This window comes from Vitis riparia, chromosome 18 (genome assembly GCF_004353265.1).
Source record: "Vitis riparia cultivar Riparia Gloire de Montpellier isolate 1030 chromosome 18, EGFV_Vit.rip_1.0, whole genome shotgun sequence".
NCBI classification, from domain to species: domain Eukaryota; kingdom Viridiplantae; phylum Streptophyta; class Magnoliopsida; order Vitales; family Vitaceae; genus Vitis; species Vitis riparia.
The window spans coordinates 22,180,674-22,207,569 of record NC_048448.1 but is presented as its reverse complement, the minus strand read 5'-3'; the positions used below and the strand labels follow the sequence as shown (position 1 = coordinate 22,207,569).

General features: G+C 36.3%; 1 protein-coding gene across 1 annotated transcript; it reads left to right on the top strand.

The window, feature by feature from the left end:
- Positions 1-476: 476 nt before the first annotated feature.
- On the top strand, positions 477-24,644 carry LOC117906905 (cleavage stimulating factor 64). The gene is made up of 10 exons (XM_034820178.1): positions 477-661; positions 794-872; positions 3,750-3,924; positions 6,721-6,754; positions 6,844-7,088; positions 7,172-7,249; positions 11,120-11,155; positions 11,247-11,786; positions 12,214-12,549; positions 24,196-24,644. The coding sequence occupies exons 1-10, from the start codon at positions 631-633 to the stop codon at positions 24,322-24,324; spliced, it is 1,683 nt and encodes a 560-aa protein (XP_034676069.1). The 5' UTR covers positions 477-630; the 3' UTR covers positions 24,325-24,644.
- Positions 24,645-26,896: the final 2,252 nt, after the last annotated feature.

Here is a 26,896-nt window from a genome sequence, read left to right as displayed (position 1 = left end):
TAGTTATTTTTAAATTTATTTATAATTATAAGACTATTTTCATTTTTAACAAGACTTAAAATTAATATTATGTAAATTGAATTTAGAATGATTGTATAAAATTAAAATAAAAAATTATTTTTAAAAACAATTTATCCAAACAATATCCTTTTTATTTATTAAAAACAATTTGTCAAATATTCTTATTTTTTAAAAAATATTTTTTATTCTTTAAGAATAAAAAAATTATTTTTGAATAAATTCTCAAAAAATTGATTTTATCTAACTTATTTTTGAATTATAAAAATTGTTTTATATTTTAAAAATAGGAAATTATTTCTAAAAAAAATTATTTATAGATTATTTTTATATTAAGAAAGGAAATATAAAGTGAATAAGATGGATTGCGATGGATAGAGATTCCATAAATAATATTTAATATTTTAAAACCTAATGTTTTCTGAATATTTTGGAGTTTGAAGTCCAAACACGCTATTTGGATTTGGGCATCTGACTCGATTCTAATTGCGAAGGCCGCCTCCAATAAGACCCAGAAATAAATATGGAGTTGCAGAGAGGAGGAGGAGGAAGAAGAAGAAGCTGAAGCTCTGCTTCACCTTCTTCTTATGACGACGTATTCATTCTTCAGTCATGGCCTCTTCTCAACACCGCTGCGTTTTTGGTCTCTCTCTTCTTTCTTTCTTTCTTTCTTTTCCTTTCTTTTTTTCTTCCTCCATCTTTGTTCTTTGCTTGGTTGCTGAGAAATCCGAATGGAAAATCTCATCTTTTTGGTTTCTTGATTTTTTCTGTACAGTTGGGAACATACCCTATGATGCTACTGAAGAACAGCTTATTCAAATCTGCGAGGAGGTCGGTCCAGTCGTGTCCTTCAGGTCCATTCCTATCAAATTCCCTGTTCAACAACCCTAGAATTCTATTTTTTTTTTCTTTCGATATTTAAATTCTCTCCGTTTATGAGTTTTTATGATTGTTTTTTGGGTATCAATTCGAGTGCGAAAGTTGAATCTTTTTTGAAATTGGCAACGACCTTGGGTGTGAAGTTCTCTTTTTTCTTTTCTTCCCACTGCTGTGATTGATATTTGAGAAGGAAAATAACATCGGTATTAGAAAAAGATTGGAAATTGGGAATGGGGGACTGCGGGATATCGGGATTACAGTAGGGGTTTATCAGGAATGGTTTAAATTGGGAGGGGGAATCGGGGATAGTTGAATATAAGTCATGTTTGTCTCATTCTTGCAATGTTTAAAGTTGGTAAAAGAACCAATTTTGGGTTTAAATATCTAAACCTTATAGGGACCCACTACCAAGTAGTGGTGAGAATGGTGTAAATGTTTTCCAGATCGAAACCATATGAGATCCTTAAGATTCCTTTCTATTTTTCCTTTTTTCCCTGATACCTTCTGAGATCCAATTGAAGCTTAAGAGATCGTATCAATGGGAATTGCTGATACCAGGATTCTAGCCTTGTTTCTGATAAGCAGAGGACAGGGAAGTGGGATTGAACAAGGAGTGTTTACCATGATAGGCATGAAAGCTAGGTTGCAAAGAGAAGGTGGAGTGAGTATATTATAAAAGGCGATTGCACAAGGAAAATAGATGACGAGTGCCGGATCAAATTTGATCTTGTCATGTAGGAACATTCTTTAATTCTATTGGCACAGGGAGATGCCTCAAGGATGGCTTTTAGCTTCATAATGTCCTATGACTTAGGCACATGATGTTATTCACTAGCTATCAGACAGCTTGATGGTGTAACAACTTTCATTTTCATGCATCTCATGTACAAACATGTTGGAGACACCCAAGCAAATAAATAAAGAATGGTTCAGAGTTGAAGCCCTTTGGACATAGGGTATTGTGGTGCTTGAATTGCCTCTTGCTGCTTCTCATTTTCTTGGTTGTTAGCCTGAGATGTTTCCCCTTGCTCAACATGTGATGATTCATTAGTGGGCTGAGATATTCATGTCTTAACGTTGCTTAACTGAATCTGGAGGCTATCAAGCTGATCCACCATTTGAATTAGCATCTCATCACGCTGGCTATTAATTATTCTTCCTCTACAATTCCTTCTAGATTGTGTAGCCATGATCTCACCCTAGCTTTGATGCCAAAATTGCTACAGGACAGGAAAGTAGAAACCTTTAGGCTTCACACCCAAGTGCTCTTTGTATTACTCAAAGAAGATAGTGGCTATTGAAAATTTTATCATTCATTCATCAATTATTTTCAAAAGATACATCAACTACTGTATAGAACTTTTCTAGGGACTTATAAATTCTTGGATTTATTCACATAATAGTGATGCAACTTGAAAATGACAAAAACTTGGACTGACTACGAGATCATACTAAAGACTCTTGGAAAATGACAATATTAATAACTGAAAATAACAACTTATGACCATTGACTAGGCTCATAATTTGATTTTTGAGAAGTACTTTCTAGGCTGAACCCATATTGAATTATATAAGATTCGAATTAAGCCCATCATCATTCAGAGAGTGCCAAATTAAAGTTTAGGCCTTGGAGCTCACTCCTTTGCACCTTTGATAAACTTTTAAAGGTGGCTGTCCCTTGTCTCTATCAAACCTACAACATCTTTTTGGAGTGGGCTAGAGTGTACATAGATGATCATTCTATAACCATGATAGGCTTTATAGATTGGTTGAGTTTCAAGTAAGGAGAGGATGGTTGTTTTTTGTTTTCTCTCTTCTTATTTGCTTGCTTGTTGGCACTTATTGTATACTTCATGTGACTTTTGATGCACCTTTTTTGAGGCAGTTTTAATACGTTTTGTTGTTTTCCCTATCAAAAAAAAAAAAAAAAAAAGGGTTGTACCTATGGGGTTAGTTCTTGATTCCGTATGATGCCCAAACTCTCCAACTTCACCCAATGTATCCTTGTCTACACAATGCGATGCGGGTGTAAGTCTGGGATCCTTCTCGGATGCTCTTACTTTGCTTTTGGTATGATTGTTTGATTTTGATTGATTATTTTATTTTATTTTGAATTTCTTTCTCTAATTATTACATTGAAAAAAGAGAGAATATAAGAATATTTAGAGTTGAATAAAAATTAAATATAAAAGAAAAAAGATAGGAAGTTCTTATCAATGAGAGGTTCCCTGATATCAATTGTTTGGGGTCATTAAAGCTGTTGAACTTGGATTAGTAGCTTGTAGATGGATGCATTCTTCAAATAAGACCATGCACAATAGGGGGTAAAGAAATAAGCTACCTCTGGGGGCCATTAGGTAAAACTGCTATTGGTCATATTTTATTTCTCATGGAATTATGCAATAACGATCCCATTCAAACATCATAGGGTGGGTGCCCCTTTTTATTTGTAAGTGTAGTCTAGACATGCCTACTTGCTGCTAGATGGTATTGCTTCCTAATTGAGATAAATTGGCATTCCTTAACTCAATCCTGAAGTTTCCCAATTCTCTCCTAACTGGTTGCTCTATGGATACCACTGGACCATGAACCTAACAATTACTTGGTGGCAGCTTGATTAGACTAAAGTCCTTGTTCCTTACCTCAGCTGCAGCATTAGGGTTTCACAACTGCTTTTTCAATAATCCAAGTTAAACCCTTCAAAGCTTCTTAGATGAACAGTATTTTGTCCTTTGATTTAAAGAAACTGGGAAATGAATGTTTTCTCCACATTTCCCTCACTTTCTTTTAGTAACAGCAATTTGTTTCTATTTCCTTTTTCTTTATTTATTTATTTATTTATTTTGCTTCAGATTGGTTATTGATCGAGAAACAGGGAAGCCAAAAGGTTATGGATTCTGTGAGTATAAGGATGAAGAGACAGCATTAAGTGCTCGTCGTAATCTTCAGGGCTATGAGATCAATGGCCGGCAATTACGAGTTGATTTTGCTGAAAATGATAAAGGTGCTGACCGAAATAGAGAACAGGTAAGACTTTTAGATGCCTGGCTATGAAATCCTTCATTTTCTCTGTTTATTTTGCTTGGTTTCATCATGAAGGTCCATGACTTTCTTAGGAGTCTGAAAAAGTTAATTTTTTCCTTTGTGGCCACATATTTTGTTTAGTTTATTTTCTTCTTCCTTGCATGTTATTTATCTTCTCTTGAAGGACATCTTGTTTTCTTCTTGTGTAATTTGGTTGCTCTTCAATAAATTGTGGTTTCTTTTAGAGAAAATGTATTTGCTTGGCTGTTTCAGTGGTTGAAACCAAGTGTGGGATATTCATTTTTTCATACACAATCTCTAATTTTTGCCCAGTTTGATGTTTATCTTCACACCCTTAGTCTGTTAGATGTACTCCTTGCTTAATAATACATAAAAAGTGACATGTGTCCTGTAAGTTTGCATATTTACAGAATCAGAAGGTCCCAAGAGAGTTTTAGGGAATTTGGGGTTGTTAATAACTTGAATGGCAGTTCTAATTGCAAAAGTAAAGTCTTAATTTATCAAATATATAAGGCTAATTTGGGTGTTTATTAAGTGATAGTAGCATTATCAGAGTATATGAGGAACTCCCTTATAAAAAGCTATACAATCTGCACTCAACAATGCAAAAGAAAGGAAAACAATAAAGAGCCAAAACCAATGGCCTTAGATCTTCTTCAACCTATCAAATGAAATCTGAAAATGATAAGCTCCCCTTCACTAGGGAGTCCTTCCACCAGACAAACAAAGATTTAAATGAAGATAAATTTCACTTTACCTTAAGTGTTACGAGGATTGGGGTGGGGATATGCGGAAAAAAGAAGAAGAAAAGAACAAAAAAATGTTACCTACACATATATGCGTGTCTGTGTGTATAATATTTCAGTTTCTAATGTGACAGTTCCAAGCCCTAAAAGATTATGTAATTTTTATCATTCCAAAGACAGCAAGCTAAACAGCCTAAACTTTAAGGGGCCAGTCTCCGCATTTTCTTCCTCACAAAACTGCCTTGTGAACTACCCAGTGTAGCCTTCAGTTATTAGACAACACCCAAGCATCTGCAATGAGGGGAAACAACAAAACAAGTTCAAGTATTCAATTCAAGCATGGTTTTGGCCGGTGAGCCTATTTCTGAGTGTAACCTTGCTTGTTCATGGTCTAATATGATAATTGCCGGAGGGGCCCTTTTGTGGGGAAGAAAAGGAAAAAGATATGGAAATCCATCCTATTGTGTATTTTTTGGACGGTTTGGAAGGAGAGAAATGGATTAGCCTTTAAGGGGGGGGGGGGGGGGGGTGTTAGGTATTCAGAAATTCAAGAATTTTTTTGTTTGTAATTTATGGAGTTGGGTTAGATTGTATATTGGAGAGGAGTCTCTCTCCCTTGTAGGCTTTTTGGAGTGGTTAGCTTCCACTTAAGGGGTGGTGAGGCTCTTTTGGCTTTCTTTTTTGCTTGTGAGGCCTTAGGTTGCCTTGTATACCCCTTGTATGCAATGTGGCTTTTTGCCTCTGGTTTAATACAATTCTGGCTTACTTATCAAAAAAAAAAAAATGATATTTGTATCTATCTTAGAATTCTACATTTGTATGAAACATACAGTTGCTGATACAGCATAGACCCATTGAAATGGCAAGGGCTGTGTTGCCAAATAAAGACTAAACCTACATCGACCATTTATGTACCTAGTATGGTGTTGCTCAGGATTGGTCCTTGCTTGGCTAGACTTGCTAGTAAGCTTGAACTAACTTGCCACCTAGCAGAGCTTGAGCTACACTCGACTAACTTGTTTCAGTTTTCTTTTTCTAACCTTGCCTCAAAATCAGGTCTGAGGTCATCTTTTGGGTTAAGTTGAGGGTTTAACCAGAATATCAATATAAGAAATGCATTAGTTTCTTTGTTCTATCATTTCTTGTATTGCTACCCATTATCTCAGCTATGTAGAATTGATTGTGTCTTAAATGTTCAGTATGGTTCTTTCCTACTATTTGTTAGAATTGAAATCTGAGATGAATTAAAGTTGCATGTGATTTTTTTCTCCTTTTTTGCTTTGTAGTTAGAAGCTATTGGTTCTTTTTATCTTTTGGTGTATAGAAGAGCAAAAAACCCATGAATAGCAAAAATAGTATAAAACATTTTTGTTTAAGGCTATTATAACATGTAAAAATAATTTTCAAGTTCCGTATGCTCTGATTTTTTCAACAATATATTTTTGGTATTTTTCCAGGTTTATTTGTGAATTAGTTATGGTTTTTTTCTTACATTTTGAGAGGCTTATATCTTGCCCTATTTTACGATAAAAGCTTGTATCTGCTTCCTGCCTCTTCAAATATGGTGCGGACCAAAATGCTGCACTTTCATTACTCGGTGTTTTTGGTCTTTTTCCCCCAACCACCTTAATGTAAATATAGGTATTGGCAACAAATATTGCTGCTATCATAACTAAGAGTCTTACACTTCCAGATGGAGCTTATGTTGATCCTTGGTAAGTGAGCTAATAATATGATTAAAATGAAGGGGGAGTTAAGTTTTCTGGAATCTTACATCTTATCCTACTTGCTTTTAAAAAAGTTTCAATTTTATGGAAAAATAATAAAAATAGCATTCATCCTCATTCCAAGTGTAATTTTCTCAGCTTGAGTGTGATGCTTTATGCTTCCACTGTTTGGATCAGCCATTGATATTTCATGCCATGGCATTGTGTCTCAGCTTTTTGATAATTTATGATTGAGCAATAAGTGGTGTTAAGCATCATTTATTTTTGTAAGCATAACACTGCAATAATCGCTTCTCCTTATGCAGGGTCGTGGTGGGCCTGGGATGGTTGCTAATGTTGGTCAGTCTTCTTGTTTATCCACTTCCTTTTGCCTTTTTGGCTAATACAAGTTCTAATAATGTGTCTTTTCTTTACGAGATATATTACAGAACCTCAAAAACAAGTGGGTGGACCAGCAATCCTTGGGGATGCTGCTCTGCATCAGCCAGTTGGTCTTCCATTGGCTATGGCTGCTTCATCTGTCATGGCAGGAGCTCTGGGAGGTGCTCAGGCTGGTAGCAAGTCCAATCAAAATGGTTTTCAGAGTCAGGCAATGTTGGGAAGTGATCCTTTAACTCTTCATCTAGCAAAAATGTCTAGAAACCAGCTGAATGAGGTCATTTCTGACCTGAAGGTGAATATTTGAAGAAGTCCATTCGTTTTTTATTTTTATGAATAGCTTTAAATATATAGCATAGTTTTATTCTTAAATGACAGGTAATGGCTACAAAAAACAAGGAATTAGCAAGACAGCTACTGCTCACAAGCCCACAGTTGCCAAAAGCTCTTTTTCAGGTTATCATCTCCCTTTTGATGCTTCTGTAAATTAAAACATAGTGGGTTTTAAGCAATGTTTTTTTTTCTTGTTCATACCTTTGTAGTTCATATGAATCCATAGTACTCTAGAAGTAGGATTGCTTGTTTCCCTGCTCTGCATGTCTTCATGTGGTTTGTGCAGCAAAGTTTCATGGATAGCACATCCTAAACTGTCAGTTCTGAAATTTTGAGGATGTTGTCCAGTGTCTATATATCTGCTTACCACCTGATAGTGGTCCTTTAATGGTCTCCTATATGGTTTCTCTATCCACTTGCTTCTAGTACTTGAACTTGAACTTGACTCTTTCTTGATAACTAGTTCAAAAAGAAAATGTTGATAAATGGAAACCTCTTTGAATGAAAATGCCACTTAAAGAGAGCATTGGTTGGAGAATTGTAATGACTTGTTCCTAACCGTGTAGATATTGTTCACTTTAGGCCCAAAAGACTTTCATGACTTTAAAATGCATCTATAAGGTTAAGAAGAACCCTTACATATGTAGTGTTGGGAACTTTTTCCCCTATTCGACATGGAATATCACAATCATCCCCCTATGTGGACACAATGTTCTCATTGTGTTTCATGAGATTGCGGGGCTAAACAAATAGACACTCCTTACGAGACTGAACAAACAAAGACTCATATTGGGGTTAGGGATTGGTTCTGATACCATTTTTAACATCTCGCTCCCAATTGTGTAGGTATTGTCCATTATGGGCCCGATGAACCCTCATAGCTTTGAAATATGTCTATAAAATTAAGAAGAGTTCATACATATATAACGCTAAAAGCTTTGTTCCTTATCTGATGTGAGATATCACAATCACCCTCTCATGAAAATACAACGTCCTGGTTGTGTCTTACAAGAATTTAATAGATAAATACCCCTTGTAGGGTTAAACATACTCCCATATTGGGGTCGAGGATCGATTCTGATACTTTTTGTAATGTCTTGCTCTCAGTTATGTGGATATTGTCTTCTCTAAGCCCAAAATCCCTTATGGTTTTAGAACACATCTATAAGGTTAAGAGGAACATATATATATATATAACGTTAAAAACTTTTTCCCCCATATGATGTGGGATATCACAATCATCTCCAATATAGACACAACGTCCTTGTTGTGCATCATGAGATTTCAGGGTCGTAGACACCCTTTGTGGGACTAAACAAACAAAGGACCACATCAAGGTCAGAGATTAACTCTGATACCACTTTGTGGCGATCCAAACTCAAAGGCTAGGACACCATGATCATTTCACATATGAAACCCGAAGGTTTAACATTAAAGTCACCTAACGACTTGGAATAATTAGTAACATGCTAATCACAAAACCCGTCTAAAGTAGTAATTAAGCTAATAGAAAGTATTAATGAGAAATTATTGTTCCATATAAAAATCCATAAATCAAAAAATGACAATTCTCCTAAAAAATAGTAGTAAAATAACCATTAATATCTTATTAATTAGTCTCATAACCAAAGAAATGAAAGAACTTCTGGAGCCCTCCCTATCTATGTTACTCCTCAAAATCAAGTGTACTTGTAAACATTTAATAGGAGTAAGCTTGAAAGCCCAATAAGGGGTAGAGATCAATTACATTTATTTTTTTAAAAATGAAATAGAGAATGTTTGTAACATGAGTATAATCATATGAAATAAACTTGTATTGCACGTGCTATTTTAAAAAGTTTCAATTTTAAATTTTTTATAAATGTGGATATATTAAAAAATTTCTCATTGTTAATAGAAGTGTCCATCATAGTGGGATTGATAGAAGTGGTTAGCCTTAGATGTTCCTTACATGTTGGTTGACGGAACTAGAACCAATATAATGGTATACTATAGGTCAATAACTACCTTACTAATTGGGATTTTAGATCATTATTATCTCGGTCAACATTTTTCCACTTATTGACTAGGGCTAGATAACCATAATGCACATGTAAGGCAAAATAAATTGTGGATGGTTGGATGCCAGAAAAAAAACATTAGGCTAAAATTCCTTAGGAAAGAAATTGGGTTAATTCTTTAGGAAAACAAAGTCAAGTTACCTTGTGTGATGGAAATTGGAGGTTTCCCTAAATGAATTAATTCACCTAATCTTGGCATAGGGTTCAATAGTAAATAATTGTATACTTAAAGTATAACAATTATTGGAACTTTAGCCTGAAGGATTATTTAAACTTCTTAGGTGTTTCATAAGAAAATTCTGTAATTTCGTTCATTTAGGATTATCAAACTCATGCAATGGGATTTTGTGAAAAAATGTTTTTTTTTTAATTTTAATTACCAAGTACATTCTTCTGTAAATTCTGAAAAATGTTTACATAAGTTTGAAGTATTAATATCGAGAGTTGACTATATTTTGTCTTGCATGTGCATTCTGGTTATCTGGCCTTAGTCAACAAGAGAAAATATGTTCACCTTCATTACCTTTGATGGGGGTAATGATGATTTGAAAATTGTGTTAGTTGGGTAGTTACTAACTTATGGTATACCATTATATTGGTTCTGATTTTGCCTACCAAGATGTAAAGAACTCTAAGATTAGCTACTTCTATAAATCCCACTACGATGAACACTTTTGTTAACAATGAGAAATTTTTTTAATATATCCACGTTTATAAAAAAAATTGATTTGAGACTTTCTAAAAATAGCGCATGTAATACAAGTTCATTTCGTATGATTATACTCATGTTACAAACATTCTCTATTTCATTTTTGAAAAATAAATGTACTCAATCTCTACCCCTTATTGGGCTTTCAAGCTTACTCCTATTAAATGTTTTCGAGTACACTTGATTCTGAGAAGGAGTGACATGGGTAGGAAGGCCTCGAGAAGTTACTTTATTTCTTTAGTGATGAGACTAATTTAAGTGGATATTAGTGGTTTATTTTACTGCTACTTTTTGGGAGAATTGTAATATTTTGATTTATGGATTTTAATATGGAATGAAAATTTCTTATTCATACTTTTTGTTAGCTTAATTACTATACTTCACTTGTTGGATCACTTTAATGTTAAGCTTTCAGGTTTCACATGTGAAATGACTGTGGTGTCCTGGCCTTCAGGTTCGGGTCACCACAAGGAATCCTTGAATCAGTTTGGGTTGACACTTCAGTTGCACTCTTTAGAAAGCCAATATGTGTGACTATTTGTAATAAAACTGAGCTTTAGAAAACCACAGAAAAGAAATGTTTTGGGTGATTTCTACATGTTAGTGATGATATATTTCCTGCCTATTGTTAACAAGTAAATTCTCTATTACTGTCTCTCTCAATAAGGATCAATTGTCAAATGGACTAACAAGATTGGTGCAATGAACGAAAACAAAACCATGAAAGTACAGGCTTGTCACCGGATCTCAATAGTAATTCCCGTAAGGCCTTATTAGGCAGCACCAAAGATCTCAGTCCTAACTATCTCTGACCTAATTTCTGTGAATGTATTCTCCATTTCACAAGATCTTATTAACATCCATCAGTTCTTTGCAGGCTAGATTCTCATTTTTGTGCATTAAATTTCTAGTCAAGAGATATTATTTTTTTGTGCATTGTTTACTTCTTCTTCTTCCTTTGGAGGCTAGATTCTCATTTTTGTGCATTAATTTTCTACTCAAGTGATGCTATCTTGTTGTGCATTGTTTATGTCTAATATTTTATTTGTTTACTTCTTCTTCTTCTTATTATTTTTAAATTGTGACATTTTCCACACACTTACGATTATTATCATCATCATTGTAATTGTCATTATTAATATTATATGCATCATCGTCATCATTTTAATGATGACATTTGCCACACACTACTTCATCTGACAAGTTGTTGAACTTCCACTGCAGGCGCAGATAATGCTAGGAATGGTGACTCCTCAAGTGGTTTGTTTCATTACCTCAAACTATTGTGCGATCATTTATTATTCAACACTTGAATTGCATGACAGATACTATGTAATCTTTGAACTTGCAGTTGCAGATGCCTAATATTCGGCAGGCTTCAGTTCCACCCACACAGCCTGTGTTACAAGATGGTCAACAGGGTCAGCAGCTAGCAGTTCAAACTCTTAGTGGGCTACCCCCTCTTGCACAGAGCAAGATGCAGCTTGGGTTGATGCCCAAAGGACAAGAAGGCCAAGTGTCTGCCATGCCTCATAATTCTTTGGTTCATAGCCAGTTTTCTGCACTTCCACAACAGCCGGCACAGCCTCAAATTCAGCTTCCACCCCAAGGCCACAACCAAGCTCTACAACAAGCCACATTTGCTGGACAGTCAGGAGTTACGGCGCTTCCATCTGTACGCCCACAGCCGCCAGCCAAATTGCCTGTTAGGCCACAAATTCAGGTGGCATCTTCCTCTTCTTTGAAGCATCAAATGCAACCCCCTTTGTTACAACAACCAGGACAGTTTGGATCTGCAAATTCAGGGCATAATAGTCAGCTGGTTATTCCAAATGCAACTCTTCGACCTACACTTATGACTCGTCCTTCATTCCCAGATCCAGGCTTTCAGGTGCCGAACTTCTCTTGGTGATAACCGTGCTTTATTTCGTGGAAGAATAATCCTGATTGCATTCCCATCTTTGGTCTTGTCATAGATTAACAAAATAAGAGAGGAAAATAAGCTGCATAAAAGAAGATTAGTTGGTTAGTGAGATTATTCAATCATTTCGTCACCATAGATTTGCTAAATTATTCTATTGTTTTATTGAAGATAATTTAAAACCTAAGAAAAACATGTCTAACTTTTTCTATTACTGGAAAAAAATCAGTATGCCTTTTGCTATTTTCCTTCTGCAAAATATGTAGTAGTTAGTGGCTATAGATACTGTTTTCTTGAATGGTTTTAGTTAGTTCTATTAAATATATATTTATTTTTCCTGTGTCCATTTTTTCTTTCTTTCTTTCTTTTGTTTCATTTTTTTTTTTTTTACTAACAGCCTGGCTCCTCAACATTTTCGAGCATTCCGGAGACAACTAATAACAATGCTGATAGATCTTCTCAAGTTACTAATAACACCTATTCAAACATGCCTTCGGGGTTATCTATGAAAAAAAGCATGGCCCGTGATACTTCTGAACCAATGAATCACCCTTCAAAAATGGTGAAATTGGATGATGGACGGAGGGCCCCTTTTTCTACTGTGGGTTTGAATTTATCTACCAGTTCTGCATCTGCATCTGGACCATCCCAAGTTCTTGGAATTGGCTCAGTCTCTGCAAACCAAATAAGTAAAGCAGAAGAAGTGCAACACATGGATAAGAAGGCCCCTCAGGTACTGTTTTATCATTTTATGATATGAATAATTCCTGGCTTTCCTGTTCTCCACTTATTAGGCCATTGCTTATGCTTGATTAGTGTTAAGACTTCAGCCAAATCAACCTGATATATGTTGTACCTAATGACTTAAGGTTTTGGGTCCAATTTTTTTTATCAGAAACAAAAGAAGTATTAACTATGGATAAAAAGAACATTAGCAGAATGAAGAGTCCTCCCCACAATTACAAAAACCTGATCAAAATATGATTGAACTCCTCCACTATACAAAAAGGTCTAGTCCATACAAATGCATATAGATGTTATCTCCTCAAGTCCTGACTAAACTCCCTCATTGTTTTCCAAACCCTTTAGGGTCAACTTGGTAGCTTGACATGACATTAGAGCCTTGATTTAGGGAGATCATCATGTTGATGTTTCCTTCCTCATTTATTAAGCCAAAGTGCAAGCTTAAAGATGGTTATCCGTGAGGTGGGGTGTTAGTGTTTTATCTCAATCAGCTTGATATACATTGTTGGCTCATTACCTAATAACTGAAACTTTTGTGTCAAATTGGTAGTTTAACCATTAATTTAATGTTTGTTATTTGTAGTCGCAAGTGTTTGTTCTAAGTTTTCTTTTTGCTCAATTTTGGGATCAGATGGTTACTGTGAATAAGAGAAGCTCAAAATATCAAATGCTGCCTCATATCCATTGACTAGGGTAAACTGATAACCTGATGCATGCAATCCTATCATTTCCATTTTATAAGCAAAACAACATATTGAGGTCTTAGTTTCTGCTTTTTGAATCTTTCCATGAATCTCGTTACGTATGAATTACATCTGCATAAACCAAAGTAATTTTTCCACACTGTCATTTGTTGTCTATAGCTTTGTTCATTGTCTATCAAAGCTTCATCATATGACTCAAAAACTTGATACCATGATTATTGGCTTAACTTTGAAATATACTTTTGATCTTATATATTTCCAAATGCTTCTACTCCATTTATTCGACATCTTCATCCTTGGGATCTTGTTGAACAAATTACTTGAACAGACCACAACATTTTTTTGGTAATGTGGACATCCACTATGTAAGACTGAAGAACCAAGGATAAATGTCTCCTTCCCTAGGAGCAATATTTTGAGTAAGCCCCGGATTTGGACCTGCGACCTCCATTCCTAAACAGGAATGCTTGCTAGTTGAGCTGCTTGTGGGGGCTTTAACCAGATTGCATAGTTGTTAAAAACTTACGATATACGATATAAAACAATGGTACGATACATTTCTTATAGAAATTGATACGTATTGCAATCTGTATGTTACTTTAAAGTGTATCTTACAATACATATACGATACGCAATAGATTAAAAATTGATCGTAAAAAGGAGAAATGAGTAAAATAATCTTATATGAAAAACTACCTTCTTATTATCAAATGCTATATTAGAAGTCAAGTTTCTTTTTACAATGAATATTGGAAAACTTTTATTTGAATGGTTTAAATGTTGACAATGAAAATGATGGTGATTAATGAATAAATTTTTTTACTTAAAACATTAGTTTTTTTTATAAAGGTGTATATATATGGATCAATTAACAACACAATAAGCTTATATACTTAGTTAGAATTTGGAACTAAAAATTATAGCTAAAAATTGAAGAAGTTTGCTTTTGTGGATTATGTGATGAATCTATATATTAAAGTCATTTTGTTAATTTAAACTTTTCAAAATTTTAACATTCAATGTTTTCATGTGATATGATATAGTTTAACTCTTTAGATCTTACTATCTTGCATAAAATTGATTATATATTACTCTATACTTCATACTTTCAACAGATATACACACATATACATATTTTTATATTTCTTTTTCACTATATAAAATACTTACGATACACGATATAGAAAAATAGAAAAATGATACACGATATGTTTTATGAGTTAACAACTACAAATTTTGTCTGATTAGAAAAAAAAAAAAAACTATAGATTTACTTTGATGAGAATTCGATCTAGTCCTAAATTATTCCCTATATTTTTGTCTTTTTCCACTGCTTTGCCTCTATTATTTTTTTAATAGGAAACGACAAAGGGATATATTGATAGAAAAAAGGAGTACAAGAGAAGGATGAGGAATCCTCCCACCAAAGAAAACTAAACTACAAGAATACAAAAACAAGAAAATACATAGTAAAAACAAACAAACTCTCTAGATTAGACCAACCCTTTGGAATTGCACACTGCTAACTAGTCAAGTTGTAACACATTAAGGGGAGTCCCCTTAAAAACCTTGGAACAGAAAGCTCAAAGAGAAGCAAGGAAATGAATAGAATCCCAAAAATACTTTGAATTCCTTGCTTTATCCTAAAAAATCCTCGCATTTTTTTCTCGCCACACAACCCAAATTAAAGCGATGTTCGCAGCTTGTCACAAAACTATCCCTTTCTTAGATAAACCAAAACCATTATAATTGATGGACAACATGTCGAAGATGCTCCTCGGGGGAACCCAATCCATCTTGGCTAACTAAAATAATCTGTGCCACAACCCCATCGTCAAAGAGCAATGGAGGAAAAGATGATCTGTTGATTCTTCATGCACATATTACAAATATGAGGACTAAGAGCTTTGTAGGGTCTTCTCAATTGTAGTAAGTTATTAGTATTTACCTTCTTGTGTGCCACTAACCAGACAAAGGACTTGACTTTAAGAGGGACTTGAGAATTCCAAACAAACTTAGTAGGAAAAGTTGGAGGAGAACCAGAAAATTGGGATAAGGCTAGAAAGTAAGATTTGATTGAAAAAAGCCCTGAAGAAGATAAAGGTCAGGATCTCGCATCTGAAACTAAAGGTGATAGATGCAAACCATCAAGTGACCGCATAAGGCCTTCTAAATCTTCTTTCTCATAATCGAAAAGGTTACAACGGAAATTAAAGTTCCAAGAGAAAGGACGAGTAGAACCGAGAATTGAAGAAATATGAATATTTTTATCCGAGACTACTCTAAATAGTTTTGGATATTGGGATCTCAAAGGTTGGTCCCTCCACCACAAATCTTCCTAGAACCGAATTCTTTCCTCATCTCCTACCACGAACCGAGTAAACTTGGAAAACTCGTGAAAGGCTTGTGCAATAGCCTTCCAAGGACAACGATGTGACCATCTGACTATAGTGTTAGCATCCCAACCATTAGAGTGTGATCTATAAATGCTTAAAATGACCTGATGCCATAGAGCTGAACCCTCTCTAGGGTACCTCCACAACCATTTCCCTAAGAGAGCGAGATTCCTTAGAGAAATATTCCCAAATCCCAATCCCCCTTTTGCCTTCGAATTACATACTACATCCCAACTAACTAGATGATCTCTTTTACCTTCCCCAATCCCTAACCATAAAAAATCCCTTTGCAATCTCTCAATTTTTGCAGCCACTGAAGCGGGTATCTTAAACAAGGAAATCAAGTAACAGGGCATGTGAGTGAGGCAAGATTGGATAAGAGTTATCCTTCCTCCAAAAGATAAATAAGCCTTTTGCCACCCATCTAATCTTCTCGAGATCCTCTCAATCACTGGATCCCAAAAGCCACAAGCCTTGGGATTCCCTCCCAAAGGAAGACCCAGATAGAGTATAGGCCAACCAGAAGTCTTGCAATCAAACAACTCAGCCAACCTAGAAAGATGATTCCGATCAAGATTGATGCCATAAATATTGCTCTTGTCAAGGTTAACCTTAAGCCCAGAAATATGACCAAACATTAGCAATAGACTCTTGAGAGTCTGCAATTCTTCCTCCCTAGTGTTAGAAAAGAAAATGGTATCATCTGCAAATTGCAAATGGGACACCTTAGTTCTGTACCTACCCACCTTGAAACCCTCTAACGAATTTCTTTCCCCTGCTCTCAATAACATCCTGCACAGTACATCTGCAACTAAAGTAAACAAAAAAAAGGATTTAGGGTCGCCTTGTCTTAAACCTCTAGATGCCTTGACCCACCCTTTAGCGTTTCCATTCACTAAGACTGCATAAGATATCGTGGACAAACAACCACTCATCCATTTCCTCCATCTAGGACTAAACCCCTTCTTCTCCAACACATGATCCAAAAAATCCTAACTCACATGGTCGTAAGCCTTTTCAAAGTCAATTTTGAAGACGACTCCTTCCTCCCCTGATCATCTTTTCTCATTTACTATCTCATTGGCTATGAGAACCGCATCCAATATTTGTCTCCCTTGAACAAAAGCGCCTTGAGTATAATGGATGGTTTCATGTAGTACTCCTCTTAAACGCCCTGATAGCACTTTGACTATTATCTTGTAGAGACTAGTGATCAAGCTAATAGGTTTAAAGTCTGAGATTTTCTTTGTCAAGCTTTTTTTGGGTAACAGAACTATGAAGGAGGCATTAGTGCTTTCATTGATAATCCTACTTCTATGAAACTCTGCAAACACTCTCACTAAATCCTCCTTGATCACATCCCAACAATCTTGAAATACTGTAATGGTAAAGCCATCAGGCCCCAGCGCCTTATCCCTATCCAACTGAAAAATAGCCTTAGAAATCTCTTCTTTAGTATCACCCGATGGGGAGACCACAATATCAGCTTGGCTAACTATAACCAGGTTGGAAACCTCCTTAGGCAAAGTGGGTTTAGACTTAATGGGGTTAAAACTCTCGGACATCTGGTTTGAATAAGCAAATTGGGCCTCCACCACATCACGGATAGGATTGCCAACAGATTTTTGATAAAAAGTGCCAACATCTTTTTTAGAAAAAATTTCAAAAATTACTAGATTTTCCATAGGAGACTGAGAATGAAAGACTGAACTAGGAAGATCTAGACCAGAGGGACTCGACAAAGGAAGTGCCAAACCACAAGAAGGGAGAAAAGAAGACTCGGGTGACTGAGAAGGTGAAGACGGGCATACCTCCATGTTTTCCACTACCGACATTCCACAATTCCCCTTAAAGCTGAGCCCTTTACCTCTGATTTCTGGATTAGAAGGCAAATCCGTGACTGATGAACCACGAAGATCAAACCCCACTCGGCCCAAAAATCCTTCTTTGTCTTTTTTGAAATAGGGTTTGCGCAAAGCCGCTTCGCCTCTTGACGACGAAGTCCCTTCCCCCGAATACCGCTTTCAATTCCTTGACGATTGACAGTGAAAGAGAGGACTCACTCTGAATCCTCGTTCCACCTGAGATCCCGCCCCGAAATCCTCTTCCTTTGGACACTTTTCGCTAGCTACTTGGAGGAAAAAGGGTAGTCCATAGCTTCCTTGAACCAAATTTCTCTTTCTTCTTCACAGAGCCTCTTGTTTGAACCTCAGAAGCTTTCCCCTTCTCACTACAACATCTTCTTCCCTTCGTAACAAACCCGTCTTAACAGAAGGCTTCATTCCTCCTATTCTTTGGCCTAACCACGACGGGCCTTTTAAGTTACAACCCACTATTGCGGTAGATAGTGGACTAGGGTTGGGAAGAGACTGGGCCTTTCTCTCAAAGGCCCAACCATTCTCATCTGAGAAAGCCTTGTCCCTGCCGGCCCTAGCTTCGACTAGACCTTGAGAGCTTACAAATAACGGGACCCCCTTTGCAGAAGATTCTGTGCACTGGAGCGTTGAGGACGATCGCGCTACAGTCTCGTGGGCTTGAATAAAAATTGGACCAGTAGGAGGCCCAAGACTTTTCGCTCCAATCTGGGCCCTAACAGACCAGGCTTTAAACAAGGCCTCAGGCTTAGTGGCCCCATTATTGTTTCCCTTCGCTGGGCCTAGGAGACGATAACGTGATCGAGGAAAAGGCCTCCTTCTGTAGCACTCATTATCCCTAGTGCTACCACATAGCCCCTCTGCATTCTTTGGCCTTTGAGAGACGCAACCTCCCGCTGGCATCAACTCGTCCCTGCTATGGGTTGACTCAGACCAGAAAAGGTTGTCTTCTTCATCTTCTCCGGTGACTGAAACTGCAACTGTGAATGACCAGGCCTCATCTTCCACCTCTAGCAATGCAAGTAGCACGACATTTGGAAGCATCTCCACCCACAACTTCACCTTCGACAAGTCTACAAGCTTCAAAGAGTCCCGTGCCACCTTCGTTACCCTCTCCCACTTCTTCAGAATGTATTTCAACTGATCTTCGTCCCACAAATGAAAAGAAAGACCTTTTAGTTCTAACCAACCCCTGCTGAATTTTCCAAATACAACCGTATTTTCTCTTGGCGACCATCTCCTCAGAAAAATAGACCTTCCTCTCATTAATAAACTTCCTTGCTCTTGGAACCATTCAACTCTCCTTGCAGAATCCACAAAGAAACACCCCTTGTAAGCGGACATAGGGGTTACAGACACCATTCCTTTTGTACTCATCATCCCCGCAATAGCTTTTCCTACATGAACCTAATCTTGAACTTTTTCTTTGCTTTCACAAATTACAGCTCTGACCCATTTTCCCAACTGGCAATAGAGCTCTGTTCCTAGGTCCTTCCTCTGCAACCATATCTGCATAGGACTGACATCCTCTGTAAATGCCCTTACTCGCCTGAAAATCTTCAATCATCTCCTTCGAAACTCTTCTAGCTTGATCAGAAAAATCTTGTACTGAAGAAATCGCCTTCCTTAGGGCTTCCCACCCATTGCCTTTAACACCCTCGGGAACAACAAGGATTAATGGTGTCCTTTTTGTAACAATTTCTGTAATTTTCATGAATCACCCTCTACTATTGAAACAAATTTCCATCAAGTGAGTCCTAGTCTTGCCCCTAATCTTTTGAATAAAACCCCTGGAAGCCTCTAACTCCACAACTTTCTTCAAATGCTCCAACAACCATTCCAATTCCTCCTTTCCAAATCCTATTGAAACAACAAACCCTCGACTCCTCTTTGTTATTGAGATCCAAGTTCCCCCATTGGCTTCAAACTTTACCTAGAAAGCCTTTTTCTCCATTTCAAAAAACTTCACCATCATTTCTTGAAAATTACTGCTTTGCCTCTATTATCCTAATTATTAAAAACCAAAGTGTATAATTTGTCTCCTGTAGTATTGCTAAGATATCTCAAACTTACTCCCCCACTTGGTTTTGCATTATGTGAAAATAACTTCTTTTTTTTTTTCTTTAATTTCTTCATCTCTTACCATATATGTTGACTCCTATCCAAAGGGGGCACAATCCACGTATGTGTGTTGTGTACAAGTTGTGAAAAAGTAGGGGGAAAAAAAGGAACTACAAATTACCACACACTTCTAAGTGGCTCACCCAATCTATCTACAAAGTGAAAATTGGAGAGGTTACATTCCTCATTGCTTCATTAGACCAAAAGAACAAGGCTTTGAGAAATATTAGACAACCAAGTTTCCTAGAAGTATAAGCTTGTAGGATTTGGGCCCACAATGTATATCATGCATTCCAACACCCCCTCCCTCATGTGTGACTTCATACCACACGTGGAGAGACATAGGCACACATAGCCTTGCAAATAAACAAATCACTAACTGTCTCATCTTCCTCCCCATGCTTCCTTGCAATCACCCGATTCCAAAGGGAATTCGCCTTAGTAAAGAATCTCCAATACCATTTGCCGAGAAAGGCCTTATTGAGAATGGATAGGCTTCTAATACCCAAGGCCCTATTCCTCTTCTGCATACAAATTGTTGGCCAATTCACCAAATGTGGCTTATTCACTTGGGCACCTCCCCTCCCCAAAAGAAATCTCTTTAGATCTTCTCCTATCTTAGGCTCACCTTTCTAAGGATGATAAGTAAAGACATAAAGTTGATTGGCAAGCTTAAAAAAGTGTGTTTTATCAGAGTTAGTCTTCCTTCTTTTGATAGGTATTGCTTGTTCCCTATAGTAAGTCGTTTCTCAATTCTTTCCTCCAGCACATCCCAAACCCATGACGATCTGAAAGTTGGTCCCTATGGTATGCCCAAATAAATAGTCAAGAGGGTGCCCACCCTACAGCCCAAAACACTTGCTAGATCCTCCATATTCATTACCGCTCATCTTGACCTGGATCAACTTTTCTCCAAATTGATTTTTAATCCTGATGTTATCTCAAATCATATGAAAGACTAACGCAAACACTCCAAATGTTCTTGATTGGCATCATAAAGGATGAGAGTATCTTCAGCAAACAACAAATTAGAGTATCATATCCTTCTTTTTTTTCTTTTTTCAAATTTTCCCTAAGCCTGTCTTTATCTACTTAGTTTCTGTACACAAGCTATAGCAATTCTCTATTGATTCAATCCTTTCCTCTGTTAGTGACAATATTTGAAGTTCTTAATTGAATTCTACTCTCTTGAGCTAGCTTCTTCACCTTGTGTCATCAGTTGAACTGTGCAACACACCTTTGCCTACTTACACTGTATCCAGGCTATGATGTGGTGCTTTGCACCCTGGGAAATCTAGATAACCCTTGTCCACTTCTCACTAAGCTTGAGGTCCAATAGAATGCATTTCTAGTAGGGAATGGCCCAACACATTCTTTTTCAAGATTATCATTCATATGTTGACTGTTTTTCGTGTTAGCCTTCTGCCTATCATTGTTCTCCCTTATCCAGGCTTGAAATCGGCCATTTAAAAATAAATAACAAATTAGACAGCATAGATGAAGTTAGACTGACCAATAACACCATTGCTTAATTCTTTTGGATTTCAATCATTCACCTTTGTTCTCAAGAGCAACTCAATCTTGATTGCATTAAAGTGCAGCTATTAGCCACTAATTCTGCTTCCTGGTTGATGGCTATGAAGTAGTTTTCCAGCTTTTAGTTTCATTCAAGTCCTGGTTGAGGTAAAAGTAAGCCTACAATAGGTCATGTAGATATCGTGTTGCATTTATCCCCTTATCATATTGGTCAAGAAAGTAATATATGATCTATGGCCTTGTGGTTTGGATTTCCAAAGTCATACCATTAGCAAAAAAGGGGATTTCAGAACAGGTGCCCCAGGTGAATTGGCGGATGTCTACCATATGTCTGTTATACAGGCATCCCCCTCTAAAGATTAATGCTAATCCAAACTGCGTAACTTGGTCAACTTCTATTCTGATGTAGCATCTATCAGTGACCCATACAACATTTAGGCCTACGTTTAGGAGGAAACCTTAAGAGGTTTGAGTTTCTGTTATTCAGTTGCAGAGAAAGCTTCCAAGTGTTTGGATGTATAGAAGAAAGATTCCAGTTGTTGGGCCTAGGGTGAGTAGGGTGGGTTTATTGGGTTTGGGTTTGGTTGGTTAGGAAGAGTCACGTCATCCTGTTTTGCCTGGCTTGTATCCCCATTTAAAGCGTGTCTGTCTCTAAAATCTCCAATGATGTTGCCTCTGTTCTAGAGAAAATTCTGAGCATGGTTTAGGCATGGGGAGGTTAGATGCTATCCTCTCAGTAGGGGGGAGGTTAGATGCTGTCCTCTCAGTAGTTGGGAGGTGTATCAAGCCCTGAAAGAGACGGGAGTTCGGTATGGGGGCCATTTTATTTGAGTTTACAAGTAAATGGCTTTGGAGGATCCCTAAGTACTGAACTCCTCTTTGGAACTCTTTTATTAAAACGAAGTATAATCTGCAGTTTAATGGATGTGATGCTAAACTCATAGTGAAAACTCTTATTTTTGCCCTTGGACATCTTCCAAGGTTTTTCTGTGTTTTCTCCTCTCATCTCCATTCATCCATGAAGTTCAGAAAATTCAGATTTTACTTTCCTCTCATTCGTTCTACCCTCCCTAGAAGTAATGAATGGTCCACTTTCCCATCAGCTTCTTCAATTTGGAAGACAGAAGGCATTGGTTTCTTCAATTTTCTTGCTTAGAAGTTGCAAGAGCATCAATAGACTCGATACCATTAACTCACACCAAATCCACCCACAAGGCTATTGCCACAGACATTTGTTTATTGTGCATGGAGAAATGGACAAATAATCAGTATTTTTTCTTCATTTTCCTCTATCATGCCAGATATGGTCAAATATAATTGATCTTCTTGGATTGGCTTGGTTGTTCATATCTAGTCCATTTGTATTACAATATGCATGTACTGTATCTTTGTATCCCTACTTCTAAACTATTTAGACTCTTAGTAGAAAGCCTAAAATGGACATGCTTCCATTCTCAAAATCCAAACTGCTCACCAGGTATGCTTCTATCAAAGTAATGATATGTTGACCACTAAGTTTTCATCTTCTCACAATTGGAACATACTAGATGAAAGAGTTCCTATTCAATTTGATCTGTTACTTATCACTTTCTAATGAGCTGTGGATGCTTCTTTACTATGCCACAGTGTACCCTTCAGTTTTCTCCTCTTGGATCAAAACTCATCTATGCTTAGCCTGCAGCTAATCTATGACTAACCTTACCCTTGTTTCTCTTAGTCAAGCTTCTCACTTGCTTGCTTTTAAGTCCTGGTTAGGGAGTTTCAAATTTGATGGTTATCTCCTTTGATGGTTTGGTTACTGGGTTAAAGTGTAAAGTTCTCAGGAGGTGTGCTTCTGTAGATACTATTCAGGTCATCTGGTTGGAAAGAAATGCATAATTTTTTCGAAGAGAATATGGGGAATGCTAAAAATATGTGGTACAAAGCCTGTTCCGGTTTGAACTGCTTTTTGAGTTTCTATCTCCAGGTAATTCAATGACATTACCTCTAGGCCATTGTTTTCCACTAGGGGGGCTACTTCTTTGGAAATCAGAGTAAAGTGAGTGATACTCTTTAATAAACTCTTGCTCTTGCTGAAACTTTCAGCTCAATTTTGATAGGTGGTCTCTGGGTAAACTAGGCCAGGTGGGCATCAGGGAGACTATTATGAGGAGTGTCCTTGTTCAAGCTTATTCTAAGCTTGCTTGAGTCGAGTTTGCTATAGAAGCAGATATTCAAGCTCATTCAAGCTTATTCTCTATAGCACTCCTACGGAGTAACTAAGTGAAGCCATGTATGGAGTTTATTTAGTATTATTATTATTATTATTGCTACTATTACTATTGTTATTATTATCATGAGATAGATGTAAATTTCCAGGAACTTTAGCTAATATGAGAAAGGACAAAGTTAAGAGGAGAAGACTCTTAGGTAATTAGTGATCTTGGTTCAGCTTTGTATTTTCTTGTGCCTGCTCTAGGTGTGATATGATGTCAAATGGAATAGGAATTTGGAATCTCTAGGCTGAGTATATTAGAGTTTGGGTGAATGCTCTGTTTGAAGGATATTTCTGCCTCAATGTAACCTACAAGTTGAATTGTTGCTTGCTGCTTGCTGATCCTATTGCAATTTGCATTCACGCAAAAAGAAGCAAGACATGACATCATTAAGTTAGATAAAGGGCAGTAGCAGGCGCTACAGGACTATAGAGGGTTGTCGATTTACCCTTTTAGGTTATAATTTTGTGATATAAAATGGATTTCCGGGTGGTTGGGGTTGAAGTTTGTGGTTTTTTAAATAGATGCCAACCTTCCCCACACCACTCCCTCCCCTTCTGTAACTTGTCCTAGATAGTTTGCTCAACACATAATTTCTTGAAATTATTCAAGCTTGTCAAAGTCTTTTCAATGCATATTGTTTTGAAAGGTGCTGCAACTGTAACTTGTCAAAGGCTTTTCAATGCATATTCTTTTGAAAGGTGCTGCAAATGTTTTCTTGCATTTGAAATTTTGCTTTGTTTCTGCAGTTGCAGCTTCCACCTGAGATTGAGTCAGCCTTGCTGCAGCAAGTATTGAACCTGACACCAGAGCAGCTAAGTTCACTGCCACCAGAACAGCAGCAAGAAGTCATTCAGCTCCAGCAAATGCTTCGATGAGTGCTGCTCCTTCTGACTCGGGCTGACACAGCATGTAAGATACACAATGAGCGGCCATTGTAATCAGCCCAGGCAAACTTCTCCATCCTCGGTTCCAGGAAAGAAGAGCTGGTGATTAGATTATGGTTGTAAAATTATTCTTCACATGAGAGAGAGAGAGAGAGAGGAGAGAGATCCAGTTCTGGATCCGAAAAATGCATAATGATAGTTGCATTCATGTAATAGTGAGCTTGTGATTAGCACATGTAAACGAAATGATAAAGCAGAAAGGAAAAATTTTGAGCAATGTTCATTTTGCCAGGACTCTATATTTTATTTTCCCTCATCCGGGCTCAACTCCTTTCCTTCCTCCACGCTTCAAGTCTCCACCAATTATTTTTAAGACATAAATTTGCCACTTATGAACAATGTGGAACTTAGTACAATGGCTCAGCCTTAACATTTTTCAAGGAATATATTTTATTTTCCTTTACTTTTTCTTTCCTTTCCATTTTTTCTCAAATTTTTCGAGAATCAAATATAGCCTAACCGATTCCACCATTGTAAAGTAGTAGAGAAAATTATTGGGCTCAAATAAGGTTATCTCAATGTGTGACCACATACATAAACATTAACGTTATTTCATTATGTTTGGTTAATGATTTTCCCATATTTGATAATATTATAAAAAATATATAAAAAAAAAGATTAAAATTAATTAAAATTTATATATTTTTAACCTTCCTATTCCCGCACATTTTGGGTACCAATGACAGCCCAAAATAAAATTGCAAGGAGAGCAAAGGATGGTAGTTGTGGAGCAGTGGTGGGCTTGTGGAGGTGGTGCGTCTGCGTGATCACAATTTTGCGAATGGAGGGGATTAGTAGGATAGGCACGTGATGCATGCATGAACAACGAGTCCATTCTCACCCTGTATTCCTTATTTTCTCATCCTCTCATCTTTGATTAATTTATTTCTCCACCTCACCCCTCACCCTAATTTATTTCACCAGTGACCTTCCATTTTCTCAAAATCCCGTTTCACTATTCTTCTCATCTTGTCGCGGTATGGGTTTGAGGTAGTGATAGTGGTGAAGTTTTTGTTTTCCCATGTGAGTAATTGACAAAATGGTTTATTTTTTTAAAAATAAGTAAAAGATAAAAAAAAAAAAAAAAAAAAAGTTGGCTATGTTTGCTTATCCGAAAGTAACAAGGAAGAAAAAAACTATTACACTATGTTTGGTTTTCGGAAAATTTGAAAAAAAAATAGAAAGAAAGAAAAAAATGAAAGAAATTAAAAAAGAGATTAAAAACCAATAAATTATTTTTATTTACTTTTATAAATTCATTTCATTTATTTGAACTCATCGATATATAAAGATTATATAATTTGAAAAGGCATAAGTTTATAATTATATTTTATTTTCTTTGTTATTTTTTATGGGACTATCAAATATGAGAAATAATTTTTTTTTTTTTAACATTTTTTTTCATTTTCTTAATACTTTTTAGGAACTATAGCTTTAAGGAAAACGGTTTTCTCATGTTTAGTTTTACTATGGAAAATACAAAAGAAAATAAACTCTAATTATAATTTGTTAAAAATTTATATATTTTTCGATTATTTAATCTTTATATAATAGAGAAAAAGAAGTAAAATGAGTTTGAAGGAACAAATTAAAATAATTTATTGAATTTAAACCTATTTTTTGTTTTCTTTCATTTTTTATTTCTTTCTACTTTTCTTTCCCATTTTCTTTCCCCCATATTTTTCCTCAAATTTTCCAAGAACCAAGCATAGCTTTAATGAAAGTAAAAACATTGTATATCACTTGAAATTATTATCAGATGGGCCCGAACTTCTTATGAAAATAAACTCATAGCTAAGATCTTTCATTACTTGGAATAAAAAGACTAGAAAGGATAAATATTAATTAATTTTTTTTCAAAAAATATTTATTAAAAATTGGATAAATTTTTTAACTCTAAGCTTAATTAATGTGACATTCAAAGTGATATTTTCTTCTTAGTTATAGCCAAGCATGCTTAATATGAGACTATACCAATATGGTGAGTCATCACCATCTTCTGATGTGAAGATGTCTTCAATTTTCTTCTATTAATTTATTGGGTCCACAACTAGAATCCAGAAGCATAAAGAAAATAGCATGTGGGGTTTAAAGAAAATCAATTTGTGGTAGAAAGGCAAGTGAAGCATGCATGCATGCATGCATGAACAACTAGTCCATTCTCACCAGCTTCTCCAATGTGATTAGGTCACACGTGATTGAGTTCACACATCACCATCACAATACCTACCCTCTTAATTTGGTCTTCATTACGTACCAAGCCCGCATCTTCTTAATTTAACTCTTCCTTCTACTACTCTTTTGGGCTTAAGTTTTCATCTTGATTAATTAGATACGTAGTTTTTCTTTTATAGTTTGGTCAACATTGTGATTAGTATAAATTTTCTATGTTAATTAATTAATTGCCGGAAAAAGGGGAAGAAAAAGGGAATATTTATATATATATACACATTTGTTTTTCTTAAGAAAATTATCAAGTAGGATGAATGTGTGGTGATAAGCA